At 44.1% G+C, this 22,582-nt stretch overlaps 1 protein-coding gene across 1 annotated transcript in view; it reads right to left on the reverse strand.

The window, feature by feature from the left end:
- ADAMTS16 (ADAM metallopeptidase with thrombospondin type 1 motif 16) overlaps positions 1-22,582 on the reverse strand; it is a 547,822-nt gene that overhangs the window by 38,883 nt on the left and 486,357 nt on the right. The window contains exon 18 of the mRNA XM_075314921.1: positions 15,868-15,994. Coding sequence (XP_075171036.1) covers positions 15,868-15,994 — 127 coding nt within the window. The remainder of the gene's footprint in view (positions 1-15,867; positions 15,995-22,582) is intronic.

Here is a 22,582-nt window from a genome sequence, read left to right on the forward strand (position 1 = left end):
TGGTCCCTAAACAAAGGAAAAGAGACTGCAGGTTTAACCATTATGTAGTTTCAACACTGGAAGAAAAGAAATCAATGATATTGCATGTTTGCAAAGTGTTGTATATTAGTTACAAGCGGGGCAGCTGCCAGAGTTCTACTACTGCTGTAAATCAAACATATCTGTTTTGGTACAGCATTGGCCAGGAGGATTGGAAATTGCTGCTTGTACATGCTTGGGTGAAATGATTCTGCAATGTATTTTTTCCTTATGTTGTAATAAGAAAGAAGTGAGTATTAAATCACAAAGATTTATTACATGTTGTTATAGAAAATATTGTTAACGGCTCCAAGGTAAATTATGATTCTAACAAACTGGAAAAAAGGGATATTGGGATACAACAAACACACGTATCAGATGATGATCTTACTCACCTCTCTGCCGTCATCGCGTCCGACTCTGGATTTCGGCTCAGTGCGCATGACCCCAGAGTTTGGGTCATGCGCACTATGAATCTGGGTGTACGCATCCTGGCTTCAAACTGAAGTAGTGCCCATGACCGAAACTCCTTGGTCATGCGTACTGAGCTGAAATCTCCCATCGGAAGCGATGGTGGCAGAGAGGTAAGTGAGATCATCCTCTGACGCTGTGCATTCATTAGCATGTTAGCATGCTCACAGGGGCGTACTAACATGCTAACGGAGCCGACTAGCGAGGGAAGAAACGCCCTTGAGGCAAGTGCCCTTGCTCATTAGCATACGATAAAAGATCTTTAGAAATACTTTTTCTATAGATTCCTTTATCTATGCTAGTGTATACAGGGACGGTTAGGCAGGGATTATCAATATGCACCCAGAACTGCTCGTGCTTCTCAGTGCATATTGGACCTGACAGGTTCCCTTTAAAGGATGTTGTGTGCACATAACACCTGTGTCATTAAGAATGGAGTGTCATAGAAACTGATTGGTATTATAATAATAATAATAATAGTAATAAAAAAAATACAAAAAACTTATTCACCTCTCACAGCTGTGTCCCATTCTAGACTCCTGGCATCAACATACAGGAGAGGCCATCAGATGACAGTTGGAGGCAATAGTAGTCACTGATTGACTGAATAAGCAGGCTGCAGCCTATCTTTGCAAGATTGTATGTTTATGATATCAAATACTATATATAGAGCACCCAAGTTTTGCATTGTTTATATACCTCAGGAAATTTACTTCTTCAACTAAGAAAACACATTTAAGCAAGTTTAGCAAATAATGAATAGTCTCTGAGTCTTTGATGTACAGCACATAAATTTTAGATGTGTGATTTAATATCAGGTGAATGAACCATGATATGATCCAGATAAACAACTACATATTGACCACTTATAGTTAAATAGTTACATTGGATGAAAAAAGACCTGGATCCATCAAGTTCAACCTTCCTTCACCAATTATACATTTTTGTCACTAAATTATCTATAACGCACAATGTTTTGTGTACTGAGGAAATCATCCAGCCCTCTTTTTAAAACTTTATAGTGTCTGCCATTACTACCTCTCAGTCTGACTGCTCTAACTGTAAAAAACTCTTTCATTCTGGTCCTTATTGTTATTTGGAAGAAATAAGTCATGTGCCAGTCTTTTGTATTGACCACACATGTATTAATACATATAAATGAGATCTCCTCTGAGGCGTCTTTTTTCTAACGTAAACAAACCCCAATTTTTCAACCTCTCCTCATATGTTAGGCTTTCCACTCCTTATAGTTGCCCACCATTGAAGCAAATTCTGAATATCATTTTGAAAATATGGAGCCCATATTCTAGATGTGACCTTACAAATAGTTTATAAAGTCCCAGCGTGGCATCCACGTGCTCACCCGCTCTCAGGCTTTGGCGGGGACATCCTCCCTCTCACCTGCCCAGCAGCTCCACAGCGTCCTCTCCTGCCCCGGGGTCTGCCATTGCCTCTTCATGCTCCCAAGTCATGCGTATTGCTTCTGTGAGGGCCCATAGGGTGGCCACGCCCTCTTTCTTAAAAGACCGGCGTCCCATTACCTGGAAGTGATCTCAGAGGTCACCTGTTACTTTAAAGGTATTTAAGTCTGCTTCCTCTGACAGGAAGCGCCTGAGCAACATTGCATATAGTGCGTTGCTAGTTTCAGATACTGCACGTTACTGTGTCCAGTCCTTGTACCAGTCTTGTCTATCTAACCTCTGTTTCGTCCTAGAGCCTACTCTCTACCACCGCTGTGCCGCCACATCAGAGCCACTACCCTTGTGCCAACATGCCTGAGCCATCACCACTATGCCGCCACATCAGAGTCACTACCCTTGTGTCGACCCGCCAGAGCCTTCACCGCTGTGCTGCCACGTCTGTATCAATACCTCTGCGCCACCATCTCCGTGCTGCTGCAACTGTGTACTCCAATATTGGACATTACGAGACTGTACCCATCCTTAAGAGACTATCTCTACAGGTCCCTGGCTTTCGTTCATTTAGGCCTTCCATTGGTGCAACACACGGTCCATGTGTAGGGGTTTGCTGCTTGTTACACCTTCGGGGGAGTGGTTCCACCCCTGGATGCTTGGCGACCCTAACATCCACACTTAATGCTTTTTATTATGTCCCATTGGACAAACAAACTTGCTGCTTTTAGAAGAATACTACATGGTAGGTTATTTCAGTTTTGGTCAGGAAATCGTCTGGTGGACTAAGGATCCAAATGAATTATAGTGGTTTTAATTAGCACTATTTTTTTAAGAACGACTAGGTAATCACAAAACATCCTACTGCAATCACCACTTCTAGAAGTCATTTTGTAAACCTCTGATTTCATTCATTGTCTCCTGACATCACCCCTGCATTATTACAAAATACTACCAATTGTCTGTCCGCCGTCTCCAACATCATGTCCTCCCTCTATCTAAAACTAAACCTTTCAAAAACTGAACTCCTCATGTTTCCTCCCTCCCCCAACCTTCCGAAACGTAATATTACCATTTTAGTGTGTGGTTCTGCCATTACGCCCTAGTAGCACGCCCTCTGTCTTGGGGTTATATTTGACTCCAATCTCTCCTCCACTCCCCATATTCGTTCACTCGCTCATTCATGTCAATTCCACCTCAAAAACATCTCTAGAATTCGTCCTTTTCTTACCGTTGACTCTGCAAAAACACTTAGGGCTACTTTACACATTGCGATATATCGTCGGGGTCACGATTGTTGTGACGCACATCCGACGCCGGTAGTGACATCACTACGTCTGTGCAGATTTTATGTATAAGTGGGGAAAATATGACTCTCCGACCTGTGACTGTGGAGCAGATCGTCAAACTATCCAGCACATTGTTGAGGAGTGCCCCCTGAGATCCTACCATGGTGACAAGAAGGATTTCTATATTGTAAATGATAACGCTATTGCATATATAGAAAATCTTGATATTCAAATTTGATTTTTATCCTTTTGATATTTTTCAATCACTGTCTATTGTCTGGTGTTTATTTTTATATGATGGTAAGATATACGTTCATACGATTAAATAAATAAAGTGACATCACAATGTGTAAATCCTAGGTGAGACGATGAACGAGCGCAAAACAAACAAAAATCGCTGATCTGTGTCATGTCGTTCATTTTTATAATGGCGCTCCTGCTGCAGATACAATGCTGTTTGTCGTTCCTGCAGTACCACACATCGCTGTGGTGAAGTCGCAGGAGCGACAAACATCTCCTTACATGCGTCCACCAGCAATGCGGAAGGAAGAAGGTGGGCGGGTTGTTATGTCCCACTCATCTCTGCCCCTCCGCTTCGATTGGCCGGCCGCTTAGTGACATCGCGGTGACGTCGCCGAACACACCTCCCCCTTGAAGGAGGGATTGTTCGGCGGTCACCGCGACGTTGCCGACAAGATATGTGCATGTGAAGCTGCCGTATCGATAATGTTCGCTACGGCAGCAATCAACACATATCGCATGTGTGACGGGGGCAGGTACTATCGCGCTCGACATCGCTAGCTGATGCTAGCGATGTCGCAACGTGTAAAGTACCCCTCACTGTTGCTCTCATTCATTCTCGCCTGGATTATTGTAATTCTTTACTAATTGGTCTCCCTTTTACTAAACTTTCCCCTTTCTAATCCATTCTGAATGCCGCAGCCAGGATCATTTTCCTCTTCAACCGCTTCACTGATGCTCTGTGCCAGTCATTGCACTGGTTGCCTATCCGCTACAGAATCCAACATAAACTTATCACTTTCACTCACAAAGCTCTCCACGGTTCCGCACCACCCTACATCTCCTCCCTCATCTCTGTCTATCACTCCACCCATGCCCTCTGCTCTGCTAATGACCTTAGATTGACATCCTCAACAATTCGAACCTCCCACTCCCGTCTTCAAGATTTTTCATGAGCTGCGCCTATGCTCTGGAACACACTACCAAGAACAATTCGATTAATTCCCAACATCCACATCTTTAAGCGGGCTCTAAAAACGCATTTCTTTAGACTAACCTATCACCTCACCTCCCTGACTTAATCTAGTCCCTTTTTGCCCTTCATAAAATTTACTTCCAATGCTTGTCCCCTTGTTCTTCTGGTTCCTTCCACTTCATGTACTTTTTTACACTCTGTACCTGTATAAATTTTGGCCGGCGACCGGTCCACGCAGCTTGTTTTGAATCCCCTATTAAATCGATGGCTGGACCATATATAACAAACTTTTCTCTTGGCTCCCCCCCTTGCCCCCTCCCCTTTTCACCTTTTGTGCCTCCCCTATTTACTCATAGACTGTAAGCATACGAGCAGGGCCCTCACTCCTCTTGGTCTCTTAATTTTGTTATTTTGTATTGTCTCATATTGTCTGTCCATGTCCCCTCTGAATTGTAAAGCGCTGCGGAATATGTTGGCGCTATAGAAATAACAATTATTATTATTATTATTATTTGATCCCTTACATGCCATGATAGCAACCACATCATCTACAGTAGTAGTCTAAACAGAGGGAGTGAGGTCACTGTCATGCCTCCACATTCACACTCCGCAACAAGACTGTAAAATGCTGTTGTATTGCTATAGCAACTAGAGGCCTAACAATGGCCTCCAGTCTGAAAGCTATGGAGGACTATGAGACTTTACTAGTGTTTAATAGGTTACTTGTCAGTAGAATTGTGACAGGCATATACAAGACACTGCAGATCCAAACACTAATAACTGAATGTGCTATGTAAGTGATCAAAATAACTTATGTTGAAGTTCCCTTTTGGGACTAATAAATAAGTGCAAAAAATAAATTATTTATACATAAAGTAAAAACAAAAAATACTATTTTTACATAAAAACACAAAACATATCTAAACATAATTGATATCACCGCGTTTGTAACAACCTGAATTATATGCCCATTGCAATTTGTCCAGTAGTTAATGGCATAAAATAAATGAAGAAAAATAATGCAAGATTTCAGTTTTTACTCCATTCACCTTTAAAATAAAAAAAAAAAAAAAGAGAAAACACAATAAAAAATTATCTAAACATCCTATATTCCCCCCAATGTTACCAGTGAAAAATATGTCCCATCACACAAAGCACAAGCTCTAGTACAGATTCATCAACAAAAAGAAAATGCTATGGTTCTCAGAAGATGGCAATAGAAAATGTTCTCAAGATGAACATGTGGGGTATCGCCATAATTCTACTGACAGAAAGTTGAAGGGGATTTACATCTTTTTGGATATTTTTTTACTTTAAAGTATGTAATGGGGGCTTCCGTTATATGTTCATCACATGAGTGCATTTCCTCTGTCGGCACTTTTATCATTGCAGCTTGTGAATAGGGATGGCTGACTGGCTCATTTCAATAGTCACCTTTTCTGTCTATACATAATCCATGATGGAGAAAATAGCCATGAAGCCAATCTCCTGCACACACCTCTGATGACGAGCCAACAAAAAATCCCTCTCCTGCGCAGGCTGAACATGGGATGTAACACTAATTAAAACCAGAAACTAATCCGCCCAGCGCCCCCTCCGACACCCCTTAGCCTTTGTAAATGTATTTTCATTGAGAGCCGTAGACTAGTTTGGCAGCGATTTATGTTCTGAAGGAACCAAGAAGTCATTTTGTTTTATGGGCACTTTAATTTGTCAGATATAACATTTGAGCTCTTGGAAAGTTGGGCGATAACTCTTATAGCGATGTAATAGTTTAAAAATTAGCCGTCATCCAGCTGTTCCTGAGAACTTCTAAGTGAGAAAGCTAAGGAAATGATCCAAAACATAACACATGTGATGGATCTGGGAAAAACTGCAGAAGTGATTGTGGATAATTCAGTCCCCAAACCTATATCCATTTCTACCTTGATTTGGCTTTCTGCAAGTCAGACATTTCTGCTGTGCAGGCGAAGGATTATGACATCAGTTGGATTTCTATAAGAATGACAAATATATCTGTCTCGAGTGCATTATAAAATATGCCGTGTAACGCTGTTAGCAGAAATGTCTTCTGCATTACTAAAGCCTCTTAAGGCCCCGCTGTGCCCAGTGTATACTAAGGTAACTAGCAGATGTCTGATTAGTGACAGCATATGTCCATTTCTAAATCACTTCCAGAAAAGTTGATGCTGCTTTCTGCTGTCTACACTTCGTCAGTTTTTATTAAAATATTAAACTGGATTATTTTCCCCAATGTCAGTATTATTTTTCAACTTGTGAAATATTATCTTTGCATGCACAGAGATGTAATTAAAAAGGATTGACAGCAGAAAGAGCTCCGCAGGAAACCCATAGTTTAATAGGAAGGCTTCAACATGTATAAAAAAGGGTTGGAAAAAGCAGCTGCTATTGTAATGTTATGTCTATAACCAAGGCAGCTTCTCTAAATTCTAAAAAAAAATAATTTAGCTACAAATAGAAATATAATTGTTAATATTCACACAATCGTTATACCTATGTATATGGCTAGTTTAGAAGATTCGTTCACAAATACTTATGTATTCATCTCATGTAAAGGGGTCTGTGATAACAGTTTATTTAGCATATACTTTCATATACATAGAGCACTCTTCTTCCTGAGTGACCACTAGTTGAAGCACTAGGGTCACACCATTCACTCATCCAAGAGAATTGGGTCAATTAAGCAAATCACACTCTGATCCTAGCTTGATCAGAGTATGAGCACAGTGTGATATGATTTTCTCAGATGAGGAGATGGAGAAAAAAATTTCTTCACCTTCTCCATTATGTCAGTCCATGAAAATCGAGCTCACTTGGATGTCATCCTAGTGCAGGCCGATGTTTTCCACAGACTCATTACTTGCATGGCCCAGTGTAATCCAAAAATCAGATTCAACTCAGACATGCAATGATTTTTTTCCTCAGACAATTTTGGTACAAAGAAAAAATTGGGCTTGTGCATGGCCCCATATAATAACATTGGTTTGAAAACGAGCCAATGTTCTGTTGGTTTGCAATTGGACTGAAAATCCGGTTGTGTGGGCGAGCCCTTAGAATATATTCACACAAGATAGGCTTGTCACAGAAATGTATACTTCTCTTCTTTTCATCTAAAAGGGTCTTGTAAAAATCCAATTGCATGCTGCATAAAAAAAAACCCATTCTCAGATATAGGAGCTGTTTTCTAGTTATAGAAATTTCAGCGCCAAATCGGCCACGTCAATATGTCTTCAGCACAACAAATTTGTGATAAATACATTTGATTGGGAACAATAGCTCATTACTTGCTGGTGCTTTACCCAATAAATAGTTTTACCATCAACACTCCAATCATGGAAAGCTGTATTGATATTTAGTTTGCTGTATTTTCCTATACCATTAGATGATGAAATAGAAAACTACAAAATTATACTTTATCCAACACTCGATGGGGTAGAAGAGTTATACAGTGTTCAGTTTTAACTTTCCTATGTAAGTGTATTCTAATGTACAAATGTATTTCATATTGGCCATTTAGCGACTCTACAATTAAACTGCCGACAAGAACACACCCTCACACCATTGCCAATAAGTGATAGACACATCTAAGCTCTTCCCTCTTTCTTAGAGCATGCTCACAAAAGTCTGCCATTCAGTAAAGATGTCTGGGGAAAACTTTCCTTCAAAGGGCTTACAGTATATTGGGATTCTGTGTTTGCATTACAGAATTAATGGCATATACTCAGTATAGCCCAAGAATATCAGATTCGTGGGGTTCAACACTCGATAACCCCACCCATCAGCTGTTTGATAAGAATGCTTCAATTCCAAAACTTCGTCATTGTTTGCATTGATTTGTACAGCATTAAAGTAAAAGCACCACATTGCAATACCCAACACAGCTGCTACTGTAGACATTGTGCAGGTACACAGAGCCCTGTAAATTCAAGTGTCCTTGTGACAGAAGTCATCCCTTTAAACAGAAGATCAATAGGGGTGCCAGGATATGAACACCTATAAATCTGGTATTGATGCTTATTAATGGATAGAACAGTTTATGAACATTGTAATCATAAAAAAGTTATTTTTTGCCACCTCTGATATATACTACTCAATTGTAAATTCGAGAAGTATTTGAAATTGAACTCTTCTTAAAGAGAATCTGTCAGCTTGTTTTTGCTACTTCATTTGAGAACAACATGATGTCGGCAAAGAGACTCTGAATCCAACGATCTATCACTTAGATTACTGGGTGCAGCTGTTCTGACACAATCAGCATTTTTAGATTTAACAACACAGGAGAGATGAGTGAGCACACCACCCAAACCAGGCTCTCAATAGAGATTGTACATTGATATTGAGGTGTCAATCACATGCGGGGGGAGGGGGTGTCGGGCAGCCATGCATATGACATTAAAGTCCAAGCAATGATGAGTCTCGCTGCTTAACAAACAAACATAGCAAATAACAGATCGGATCTTGACAAGACAGGAATTCTTGACTTCTCTGTTCAGGGCCGGCGTCAGCACCTGGCACACCTGGGCAAGTGCCAGGGCCCTGGTCAGCCGAGGGGGACCACTCACCTTCGTCAGTTATGCACCACCCCGGGCAGAGTTACGGGGACCGCAGTTCTCAGCAGGAAAGTGCAGCTGCTGTCCCTAATCCACACTGACACGCAGTCCACAGTGTTTGCTGCCTGCTTCTGGTCTGAAGTTCATCTATGGGCGGAGCTACCATGCGGTGTGCCCCAGTCCCACAGATGAAGAGGAACATCAGCGTTGCGCCAGCCAGTGACACCCAGCACAGTGCTGCTGTGCAGCGCTGTATAGACCCCTCTCCACCATAACCTGAGTGGTATGTTCCACACACACACCCTCTGTATGCCCCTCTCCCTCCAGAGCTGTATGTGTGGCGCCCCAGGACCTGGTCGCCACAACAGCATTGCCCCTCCAAAGGGTTAATGCTGAGCCTGGAGGTAATTGGGAGGTCTATTGGCCAGTAAGTTTAACATCCAACGCAGTTCCTCCCTCGGGCCAGCAGGGGGAGCTCTGAACCTGAAATTCCAGGGAGCATTCCTTAAGCCTGACCTGAGGGAGGGGTTAGTGGTCAGTCTGTAGAGAGAAGTCCTAGCAAGCAGACGCAGAGTAGTGCTGTCCTGTGGAACTGGGGCCTAGAGCTGGAGCAGCTTGGCCCAGTGAAGCAGGAGGAGCAGAGAGGCACAGAAGAGACTCGGACATCGGAGTCTGTGGCCACCAGGGCCTAAAATACTCCCTGGTAGCCGAATCCGAAGGGCAGGAGAGCTGCAAGCACCTGGCCCATAAACAGCTCGAAGGTACAGCTGCATCATCAGGGCCTGGTGTGGACTCCAGCAGAGAAGCACCAGAGAGGGCCTGCGCAGCCTTCCACAGAGGGAAAGGGACGTACCACCGGTCCCAGCAGCAAGAGGGCCATTGCTAAATTCACAGAGCAGGGTCCTATCACAGTAAGGAAAAGAACAGGAGTAGGCTTCATACTCATCTGGCCAAAACGACATCTCATTTACTTCCAGGCCGGGCGGAGCCCTCTACCACCTGTAACGGTCTCCCAGGACTAACCGTTTGTGAAGTAAAAGAGGAGAAGGTAAGAGACTGTTGTTTGTGCCTGTTTCTTTCGTTGCCTGTCGGCCCTGCACCGTGTTATCCACACAACACCATAGACTCTCACAAGCACCAACAGTGTCCCCGGGGCACCGCTCCACTGTGGGGAGCAGTACCACCATTGCTGCCATAACATCACCCCGGAGGCCTCACACAGCAGCGGCGGCTTAATAGCCGCAAACCAAAGGTGGCGTCACGAAATAAAAACTTTAATTACTCCCAAGTCACCAGCCATTTTAACTGACACCCACCAGGGCCACGGAGTCGGGCCCCGCCAGCACTGACGACCCCCGGACAAGTCCGGCCCGGCACCGGGTGTCCCATAGCCCTGGGGTGGGCGAGTCACTTTTTGGATACGGGGTCCCAGGTAACAACCATCCCTTATAAACTGTACAAAAGATATTGGGCTGATTCAGACATTGACCATGGCCCAGATGATGATTAACAATTGTGGCCAGTAATGGTCAGCCCTTGCCTCAAATTGGGTACAAGGAAGTAACCATTAAAGTGGGGCGGGTAGAATTGCCGTGTCAGGGGATGATAATTGTAGATAATGATCACAAAGAATCTAACCCACTGCTAACCATTGGTACAAATGTGATGGAAAATTGTCTTGCCGAAGTGATAATTTTGTTGCAGCAGGCGTCTGAAGGTGCCAGCTCCGGGCAGCAGCGTGCCCTACAGAGGGAGATCAGAGCCCTGATGAGGAGGCAGCAGGTAGAGCTGGCCGGAGGAGAAATTGGCAGTGTAAGGGTAAGTGACCCTCTCCCCATTGCAATCCCCCCAAAAAGTGAAATATTGATATGGTGTCGGGCAGCAAACGGGCCTCAAGGGTCAAGATTACCAGGCCCTGGTGGAACCTGTGTATTCAGAAAGTAGGCCTGGTGTCCTGATAGCCAGAGGGGTAGCAGACGTCCGCAAGGGAAGAGTGCCCGTCCGCGTCCTGAATTGTGGGGAGGAGGAAGCCAAATTGCCCCGGTACGCCACTGTAGCAAAACTGTACACTGTCAGTAACAATACCATCAAAGCAGTGGAACCCTTGATCCCGCCCGACCAGGCGGAAGACAATGGCTCCAAGGGACAGCTGGAAGACTGGTGCCAAAAATTACATGTGGGCACCGACTCCACCCCCTCACACCAAAAGCATGGGGTTTACCGGGTGGTACAGGAGTACGAGCGGGTCTTCAGCAAACACCCCCTAGATTTTGGGCAGGTAAAGGGGGTTAAACATCAAATCCCCACGGGTGATCATCATCCCATTAAAGAGAGATACCACCCAAGTACCGGGCTGGCAAGAAGAATAACAATGCTGATGCGCTGTCCAGAATGCCTCACTTACCCGAGTCTGGAGAAGACCTGGATGAACTTGAAGAGATAGAGTTACCGGCTTTCCATTACCAAGGTGTTTCCCAGTGTGAGCATGCTGTAGGAGAGAAGCGCTCGAGCCAGCACGAGGTCTCGGTCAACCCATTACTCCACCATAATTGGGAAGAAACACAGAACGGTGACCCGGCCGTGCGATTGGTCAAAGAAAAGCTAGCACAAGCTGAGACCCATCTTGGCCCAGATGCTCCAGAAGAAGCCCAGCAGCTGTGGAAGGAGAGGGGACGACTATTCACCTACCAAGGCAAGCTATGCAAGAGATATGTCAACTGGCGAACGAATGAACTCGTCTGGCAGATAGTGGTCCCACAGAGGGATGCTCCAATGGTCCTAGCAGCTTACCATGATAAAGCAGGACACTTCGGGTGGAAGAAGTTGGAGACCCTACTCCGTGATCGGTTCTACTGGGTGCACATGAGAAAGACAGTCGAGAAGTGGTGCCGAGACTGTGGTCCGTGTAACCTGAGGCGGAAAGATGGTGCCAGCCAGAGGTCTCCCCTACAGCCAATTGTCACGAAGCAACCCCTAGAGTTGGTGGCCCTGGACCACGTGAAGTTAACACCGAGCCGGTCAGGCTATGTTTACGCCCTCACCATTGTGGACCATTACTCTCGTTTCCTGGTAGAAGTGCCTGTGAAAGACCAGACAGCCAGAACAGCAGCTAGAGTGTTTCAGGCATACTTTTGTCGACCTCACGGTTACCCTGAAAGGGTACTGACTGATCAAGGACCTGCTTTCAAGGCAGAAGTGTTCCAAGAGTTCTGTAATATGTACGGTTGTAAGAAAATCAGAACAACACCGTACCACCCCCAAACCAATGGCTTGTGCGAGAAGATGAACCATGTGGTTATTGATATGCTCAAGACTCTACCTCTGGAAGAAAGAAACCAATGGCCAGAGAAGTTACCAGATCTGGTAGACCTGTATAACCATTTCCCAGTAAATTCGACCAACTGCAGCCCTGCTTACCTGATGCGAGCAAGACCTGGCAAGTTACCTGTAGACTTGGAGATGGGAACTGTGTCACCTGAAGCAGTTCAAGAGATAGAAGATTGGGATACAGAGCGACAACAGCAGTACCGCAGAGTTCAGGAATGCGTAGAAAAGAGCCTGTCCCAAGCAAGAACGAGACAAGAACAGAACTACAATCAAACAGCCCCAGCAACTCCCTTAGCACCTGGAGAACAGGTCCTCAAGAAAAAGCGGAGGGCGCATAAATTAGATGATCAGTGGGAGAATGAACCCTACACCATTATTCCCTCCAACTTTGACAATAGTAAGGTATGCCTCATAAGCAAAGATGAAGGCAATACCTATCAAACAGTTTCTAGAGACCGCCTGAAAGCGTGCCCTGAGCGGTGCAAAATCCAAAAAGAAGTGGAAGAAATTCAAGAAAAAGAGGAAGAGATGATACAAACGATCCTTGGCAAATTCCCCAAAACTTGGACCCGAATAAATAATTCCATAGTGGTACCAGTCTTGACGTTCCCGCAGTTGGTCGAGCCAGAGACAGAAGAGGTTCCAGATCCACCTAAGGAACTGTCCGACCCAACACAAGATGACACGCCAGCAGTGGAACAGGAGAATCAACCCCCTGTCAGTGGTGAACCTGTCGTACCCTTGGCGACTCTCAGACCACGTAGGCAATCATCACGCATACCTATCAGGGTTAGGCCTACCCATAGTGCTGAGGTAGCAGACACTCCAAATAGTCAGGGACAAACACCAGAGTTACGCAGGTCCCAACGCAGCACTCGGGGACAGCCCCCTCCGAGGTATAGAGAGTAAAAAGAAAAAGTACCCATTAGAATGTATATAGTTATGTGAAAATGTCTTGTATGTAATGTTTTGTTTTAGGTGATTAAGTAAATGGACAATTGGGTCACTGGACTATGAGTGGCCAACACTTTAATTGTTCATAGTTAGCACCCCTGAAGAAAAACCCGTCCGGCGTGCATAGAGTGGGGTCAGCAATGCTCTGATGCCAGCACGAGGTCTCGGTCAACCCATTACTCCACCATAATTGGGAAGAGACACAGAACGGTGACCCGGCCGTGCGATTGGTCAAAGAAAAGCTAGCACAAGCTGAGACCCATCTTGGCCCAGATGCTCCAGAAGAAGCCCAGCAGCTGTGGAAGGAGAGGGGACGACTATTGGTGCTCGTGAGAGTCTATGGTGTTGTGTGGATAACACGGTGCAGGGCTGACAGGCAACGAAAGAAACAGGCACAAACAGCAGTCTCTTTACCTTCTCCTCTTTTACTTCACAAACGGTTAGTCCTGGGAGACCGTTACAGGTGGTAGAGGGCTCCGGCCAGCCTGGAAGTAAATGAGATGTCGTTTTGGCCAGATGAGTATGAAGCCTACTCCTGTTCTTTTCCTTACTGTGATAGGACCCTGCTCTGTGAATTTAGCAATGGCCCTCTTGCTGCTGGGACCGGTGGTACGTCCCTTTCCCTCTGTGGTAGGCTGCGCAGGCCTTCTCTGGTGCTTCTCTGCTGGAGTCCACACCGGGCCCTGATGATGCAGCTGTACCTTCGGGCTGTTTATGGACCAGGTGCTTGCAGCTCTCCTGCCCTTCGGATTCGGCTACCAGGGAGTATTTTAGGCCCTGGTGGCCACAGACTCCGATGTCCGAGTCTCTTCTGTGCCTCTCTGCTCCTCCTGCTTCACTGGGCCAAGCTGCTCCAGCTCTAGGCCCCAGTTCCACAGGACAGCACTACTCTGCGTCTGCTTGCTATGACTTCTCTCTACAGACTGACCACTAACCCCTCCCTCAGGTCAGGCTTAAGGAATGCTCCCTGGAATTCCAGGTTCAGAGCTCCCCCTGCTGGCCCGAGGGAGGAACTACATTAGATGTTAAACTTACTGGCCAATAGACCTCCCAATTACCTCCAGGCTCAGCATTAACCCTTTGGAGGGGCAATGCTGTTGTGGCGACCAGGTCCTGGGGCGCCACATATGTGCCCTCCCCCTTGAGATCTAATGGGCCCTAGTGAGCTGTATGGGCTCCCCCCGAACTGTATGTGCTGGCCTCCCACAGCCATATGTGCTGGCCCCCACAGCTTTGTGTGGTCCCCAGAGCCGTGTGGGCACATGTCTCAGCTGCTTCCACCATAAGCTACAACCCTTGTATAAAAAGGAGATAGCTAAAACAGTCTGCGTGTGCAGCAGAGCTGTGTGTATGTGTGTGCAGCAGAGCTGTGTGTATGTGTGTGTGCAGCAGAGCTCTGTGTATATGTGTGTGCATCAGAGCTGTGTGTATGTGTGTGTGTGTGTGTGTGTGCGCAGCAGAGCTGTGTATATGTGTGTGGTGTGCAGAAAAGCTGTGTGTATGTGTGTGTGTAGCTGAGCTATGTGTATGTGCAGCAGAGCTGTGTGTATGTATGTGTGCAGCAGAAGAGCTGTATGTATGTGTGTATGCAGCAGAGCTGTGTATGTGTGTGCAGCAGAGCTATGTGAATATGTACTCTTTGGGCAGGAGAGCTGTGTGTGCAGCAGAGCTATGTGTACACAGTATGTACACTTTGGGCAGCAGAGTACTGTGTGTGTATACAGCAGTGCTTTGTGTGTAGTAATACAATGCCCATAAAGGCAACAGAACTGTGTGTACACAGTATGTACACTTTGGGCAGCAGAGTACTGTGTGTGTATACAGCAGTGCTTTGTGTGTAGTAATACAATGCCCATAAAGGCAGCAGAGCTGTGTCTTTACATATGCAGCAGAGATGTGTATCAAGGTGTGTGTGTTAGTGTGTGTGCAGCAGAGCTGTGAGTGTGTATCTATGCATCAGACCTGTGCGTGCGGCCCCCCATAGCTGTGTGTGCTTCCCCTCCATGTGCAGCCCCCCCAGAGCTGTATGTGCAGCCTCCAGAACCATATGTGTAGCTTAAGAACCATATCTGTGGCTCCCCAGAGCACTATGCTGCCCACCCCAGTAATGTGTATGCTCCCAGATCTGTTTGCCACTCCAGTAACATCTATGTCCCCCTCAGTAATGTGTATGCCCCCAGTAATGTCTATGCCCCGTGCCCCTCCTGTGATGTATATATTGTAGCCCCCAGCCAGTTTATATGTATTTTTCTTAATTTCTCTTTAAATATGTATATGTACATATACATATATGTGTATGTATCTGTGTATGTGCGTATTTGCGTTTAGATGGGGCCCACTGAGACTCTTTTGCCTGGGGCCCACAAAAACCTGGAGCCGGCCCTGTCTCTGTTTTAACTCTTGCAGCATGCGGTCTTTAGATTACATAGCAAAAACCTGCTGACAGATTCCCTTTAAATGCAGATCTGTATATAATAAGTAGATGTAATGCACAAAAAAATAGTAGTATAAATACTGTGTATTAGCACTATAAGCTATTTGCTATTATTGTTTTTTTTTTTACAAAATGTCATGCATTCCTTTGTTATGTGTGCAGATGTTTTACTTACCCTGGGGGACAAGCTTGTAAGTTGCAGGATACCCGTCCTGTGATAGGTCGATTCTTTGCATTACAGAATGAAGTATTGACTTGAATCCTCATATCTTTGTAGCATGCATCTTTGGTGTTCATGTATCCTGCAATAGTGCAAACAATCTGAATTTTATTATTTTGTTACCATTAGACATATTTTCAATATAAATCTAGGATCTTTCAACTTTAAAGTGGTTGTCTGATAAATGGAATGCCATTATAAATATCTACCTTTAAGCCATAACCACTTTTGTAATCTGCTTTATTCTAAAATTATTTTATGACCATAAATCACACACACACACACACACACACACACACACACACACACACACACACACACACACATACGCACACACACACACACACAGGTAATGGAAAAGGGGAAGGTGCAGCTGCACCCAACTGGTCCCTGTACAGACTAAAAGGGCTAGAGGGGAGGCCTCACACTGGCTCCAAGGGGAGAGGAAGGTGAGCAGGGAAAAACAGAGACCCAGTGCGAGATAAACTGAAAAAAGTTCCAATAAGGTAAAAGGATTAGGTGTTGGGAAGGAAAACACACGGACCCACAGCAGACACTCAACTGGAGTTGCAAAAGTAGAGAGACGTGTTATTCCTCCAATGCAACAGATAAATAAAACTATTCTACTTTTGCAAGCACTGCAAACACTGTTATTATTTTCTGTTTTCTAATCAAAATTACAATTCAATAGTATAGGACGTTATGATTCAAGGAAGAAGGCAAGGAAAAATAAAAGCGCAAAATGAAAAATGGCAGCTTTGGGAAGGGGTTAATGTCAAAAACAACAAGCTCCATGTTTCTAAAACTTCATTCTAGATATTATTTTTATCATTTTCATTTTGTGGGGCTACATAGGAAAAAAATAAACATATATATGTATGTATATACAGTACAGACCAAAAGTTTGAACACACCTCATTCAAAGAGTTTTCTTTATTTTCAGGACTCTGAAAATTGTAGATTCACATTAGAGGCATCAAAACTATGAATTAACACATGTGGAATGAAATACTTAACAAAAAAGTGTGAAACAACTGAAACATGTCTTATTTTCTAGGTTCTTCAAAGTAGCCACCTTTTGCTTTCATTACTGTTTTGCACATTCTTGTCATTCTCTTGATGAGCTTCAAGAGGTAGTCACCAGAAATGTTTTTTGAACAGTGTTGAAGGAGTTCCCAGAGATGCTTAGCACTTGTTGGCCCTTTTGCCTTCTCGATCTGGTTCAGGTCTGGTGACTGTGGAGACCAGGTCATCTGGCGTAGCACCCCATCACTCTCCTTCTTAGTCAAATAGCCCTTACACAGCCTGGAGGTGTGTTTGGGGTCATTGTCCTGTTGAAAAATAAATGATAGTCCAACTAAACGCAAACCGGATGGAATAGCATGCCGCTGCAAGGTGCTGTGATAGGCATGCTGGTTCTGTATGCCTTCAATTTTGAATGAATGACCAACAGTGTCACCAGCAAAGCACCCCCACACCATCACACCTCCTCCTCCATGCTTCATGGTGGGAACCAGCCATGTAGAGTCCATCCGTTCACCTTTTCTACAAAGACACGGTGGTTGGATCCAAAGATCTCAAATTTGGACTCATCAGACCAAAGCACAGATTTCCACTGGTCTAATGTCCATTCCTTGTGTTCTTTAGCCCAACCAAGTCTCTTCTGCTTGTTGCCTGTCCATAGCAGTGGTTTCCTAGCAGCTATTTTACCATGAAGGCCTGCTGTACAAAGTCTCCTCTTAACAGTTGTTCTAGAGATGAGTAGGTGTGTCCAAACTTTTGGTCTGTACTGTATACATATATATATATATATATATATATACATATCTATATATATATATATTTTTTTTTTTTTTTAGGTGGTTGATTTTATAAATATTTGAAACGAAAACGAATTTTTAATATTCCTGTATAGCGAGGTGCCCTCTGGTACTGCAATTGTAGGAAGTGTGAAATGTGCCAGCATCTTCTGCCACTTCTGATTCATCACCACGGTGTAGACTCCATTTATGAATATTGAATTTTCATTAACCGATTTTAATTTTTTTGTGCTAAAGTGAAAAGTGGATGCAAATTAGTATCAGCAGTTTTTGAGACCCTTAACTTTTTTTTGTCAAGAGACCTTTCTAAGTACTTGGGTTTTTTGCATGGTGAGATGACTTTTTTTTTTATACAGACATCACTCTGGAAAAGTTCACTTTCTATTGCCTTATTTTTTGAAAGACATGAAGTGACCCCCCCTCAAAAAAAAATAAATGGCAAAATCCAATGTCTTGATTTTTTATTTACAGCATTAATCTTATCTTAATGGATTGTATTTTTACAGATGTACTGTTATCAAATATATGTTTAATTTTTGTTTCTTTACCCAAAGAGAAAGATTGAAACTATATTTTTTATACATATATTAAAAAATTATATTTGTGATCTCTTTAAGGGGCTGGACCCTGTTTGATTGCTTGTTGTATATACTGCAGAAATACAGTGTTGCAATATATGTAGAAGATTATGTTCTCCTATGAAGACCAGCCATAGGCTGGGCTTCACAGAAATAAGGTGGCAGCCAAGGGGGCTCTCAGCAAGCCAAGACTACGTCGAGGGGCACTAATGGTGGCCAGTGCATGTTTTCACACCAGCAATTAGTCCATTTTAATGGCACTGTTGGAGATTGAGCAATGCTGTTTAACCATTTAATTTCTGTTTTAAGAGCTAGCTCTTGTCAGTGGTGTTAAAGCCAAATGTTGGTTATGTAATACCGATGGCCAATTGTCATGTATGGTGTATGCTAAAATTCTGAGCCTGCTTCATATATGTGGCCATGACGTGGGATGCAGTATTAGGGCCTATAAATAGAATGTCCTATAATGGGTCAACACCCTTGGTCATGGAAGAGTTATCCAGTTTCAGTTCCATTTCTTATTTGGATAAAAAGAAGATATTTTTATGGAATTTCCACTCAAGGAAAAATCTAACAAATAGATTTCACATATCTAGCAATGGGGCCAGCTGTTGTGGTTGAAGATTGTAGGACATGAAAAGGCAATTGACAGTACTCCTAATTAGCTGCAAACATCTTGTCTTTTGCTCTACTGATTCTAATGCCATCCGTTACTGAAAACAACTAATTACTGTTCTAGGTTCCTAATCATTGACATTTCTCAGTAAAATGATAGGTCATAAGTTTCCCCTTGCCTTTACATTCAGCTGTATGAACAAAATGAAATTTAATGTATAACAAAAGACAAAGCGAAAAGTTTTTCTGTGTGAAGACTAGCTCCAATCTGTATGTCGAAACAAGCATTAAATTGTTATTTTTTTTTATATAATAGCATATATTAACCAGCTCCAACATATGACTAATTCTTTGGCATTAGCAGCATGAAGAGCTAACACTGAACTCCACCATGATGTCCTTTCTAAGATATGATAACTGTGTACATATCATATTGAGAGCTGACATCTCCATTTATTAGTTTTTGGCAAGAGAGTTTTACTTTGAGATACCTCTCTCCATATCTGGCTGATTTAAGATAAACCTCTTGACTTGTCCAGATAGGCAGGCATGTGATCTTATAAGTTTGGCTTAAAGAATCACATCTTTTAACCCTTTTTCTGCAAGTCATTGAATGAGAATAAGTAAAAAATAAAGTTGAGTTATTTTTCAATGTATCTTTAAACCATTGAAAATGTAAAACTATAATGAAACAAAAAAATATTCAATTCTTTATGCATGGCAAAAAAAGTTCCAATTACAACAAAAAAAAAGTAAACACTTCGCTCAATCCAATCAGAAAAGCATGATAACTAGTGATGAGCGAGCATGCTTGTCACTACTCGGTACTCGCACGAGTATCACTGTACTCGGGCTGCTCGGCGGGGACCGAGTAATCTCGCGATACTCGTGCTTTACTCGTGGTCTTCATTTCTGCATGTTGGCGCTCTTTTGAGAGCCAGCCCTCATGCAGGGATTGGCTGGCAGACCACTGCAATGCCACAGCCCTGTTAGTTGTGGAATTGCAGTGATTGGCCGGCCTGCACAGCGTCACCGAGCCTTTATATAGGCCGGCGCGCTGTGCTCTGCTCACAGCTATTCTGACAGTGAGTGTAGGGAGAGTGTCGCTGATTCAGGGAAAGCTTTGCGGCCCTTTATAGCTTTTTCAGTTGCAGTGCTGCAAACAGTGTGACCAAAAGTCCTTCTCAGGACTATTCTAGTTGTATACAGGCAGGCAGGGTATAGCCAGGTCGGCGTACAGTAGCAGAGTCCTTCTCAGGACTATTGTTGCTATATACAGGCAGGGTATAGCCAGGTCTGAATACAGGCTAGTGACCAAAAGAGTCCTTGTCAGGACTATTGTAGCAGTATACAGGCAGGCAGGCAGGCAGGGTAGTGGTGACCGTATACCAGCCTTCATATCTGGGGCTGGTGTACACAGTGTAAAACAGTCCAGATAGTGTCTGACTTGTCTGTACTGTAATTGTCGCTCCCCAAAAAAACCTGTTAGGTTATTATTGCGTCCGTGCTTGGTTTTTAAAACCGCACGTGTGTGCCTGTTGGTGGCAGCGTACAGGTGCACTGGTGTGCGTTTTTACCAAACTATTATATAACGCACAAGTGTAGTGTATAATACACGTCAGTCAGCAGTGGCTGATAGTGTCAGAGTTCTTAATTTTTGCTCCTAAAACCTGTGTTAGGTTATTATTGCGTCCGTGCTTGGTTTTTAAAACCGCACGTGTGTGCCTGTTGGTGGCAGCGTACAGGTGCACTGGTGTGCGTTTACCAAACTATTATATAACGCACAAGTGTAGTGTATAATACACGTCAGTCAGCAGTGGCTGATAGTGTCAGAGTTCTTAATTTTTGCTCCTAAAACCTGTGTTAGGTTATTATTGCGTCCGTGCTTGGTTTTTAAAACCGCACGGGTGTGCCTGTTGGTGGCAGCGTACAGGTGCACTGGTGTGCGTTTACCAAACTATTATATAACGCACAAGTGTAGTGTATAATACACGTCAGTCAGCAGTGGCTGATAGTGTCAGAGTTCTTAATTTTTGCTTCTAAAACCTGTGTTAGGTTATTATTGCGTCCGTGCTTGGTTTTTAAAACCGCACGTGTGTGCCTGTTGGTGGCAGCGTACAGGTGCACTGGTGTGCGTTTTTACCAAACTATTATATAACGCACAAGTGTAGTGTATAATACACGTCAGTCAGCAGTGGCTGATAGTGTCAGAGTTCTTAATTTTTGCTCCTAAAACCTGTGTTAGGTTATTATTGCGTCCGTGCTTGGTTTTTAAAACCGCACGTGTGTGCCTGTTGGTGGCAGCGTACAGGTGCACTGGTGTGCGTTTTTACCAAACTATTATATAACGCACAAGTGTAGTGTATAATACACGTCAGTCAGCAGTGGCTGATAGTGTCAGAGTTCTTAATTTTTGCTCCTAAAACCTGTGTTAGGTTATTATTGCGTCCGTGCTTGGTTTTTAAAACCGCACGTGTGTGCCTGTTGGTGGCAGCGTACAGGTGCACTGGTGTGCGTTTTTACCAAACTATTATATAACGCACAAGTGTAGTGTATAATACACGTCAGTCAGCAGTGGCTGATAGTGTCAGAGTTCTTAATTTTTGCTCCTAAAACCTGTGTTAGGTTATTATTGCGTCCGTGCTTGGTTTTTAAAACCGCACGTGTGTGCCTGTTGGTGGCAGCGTACAGGTGCACTGGTGTGCGTTTTTACCAAACTATTATATAACGCACAAGTGTAGTGTATAATACACGTCAGTCAGCAGTGGCTGATAGTGTCAGAGTTCTTAATTTTTGCTCCTAAAACCTGTGTTAGGTTCTTAGTGCGTCCGTGCTTGCATTTAAAAACCGCACGTGTGTGCCTGTCGGTGGCAGCGTACAGGTGCACTTGTGTGCAATTTCCAGAAACTTTGATATAACGCACAAGTAGTGAATATACACGTCAGCAGTGCACAGCATTGCAAAATGCGCAAGGGCATTGGCAAGGAACAAGGAAGTGGACGTGATGGTGGTGCAGGCAGAGGCCGAGGTCGTGGGCAAGCTCTAATTTCGCCACAACAAAGGGCCACATCTAGTCGCTCGCACGTCCTGTCCCAAATTCTTGGGGACCGCAGCAGTACACCGCTCTTGAACCAAGACCAGTGTCAACAGGTTGTTAGTTGGATAGCGGATAATGCTTCCAGTCAGATTGGCACCACCACAAACACTCTGTCTTCCACACGGTCAAGTGTCAGTAGCCGTGATACTGCACCGCACATTTCTGAACCTGATCCTCCTTCCTACCACCAGGCTGAGTACACGTCCTCCTCGGACATTAATGATCCCACACTTGGACACTCGGAAGAGCTGTTCACGTTTCCATTCACACATTCTGGCCTCTCGCCAGCTCATATTGAAGTGGGTCATGAGGAGATCGTCTGTACAGATGGCCAAATATTTGAGCAGCCACGTTCTCACGAAGTTGGCAACGTGTCTCAACAAGTGGTGGACGATGATGAGACACAATTGTCAGCAAGTCAGGAGGAGGAGCAGGGTGCGGAAGAGGAAGACGACGTGGTGGATGATCCAGTAACTGACCCAACCTGGCAGGAGGATATGCAGAGCGAGGACAGCAGTGCACAGGGGGAGGGAGGCGTAGCATCACAACAGGCAGTAAGA

The sequence above is a fragment of the Anomaloglossus baeobatrachus genome, chromosome 6 (assembly GCF_048569485.1).
Source record: "Anomaloglossus baeobatrachus isolate aAnoBae1 chromosome 6, aAnoBae1.hap1, whole genome shotgun sequence".
NCBI lineage: Eukaryota > Metazoa > Chordata > Amphibia > Anura > Aromobatidae > Anomaloglossus > Anomaloglossus baeobatrachus.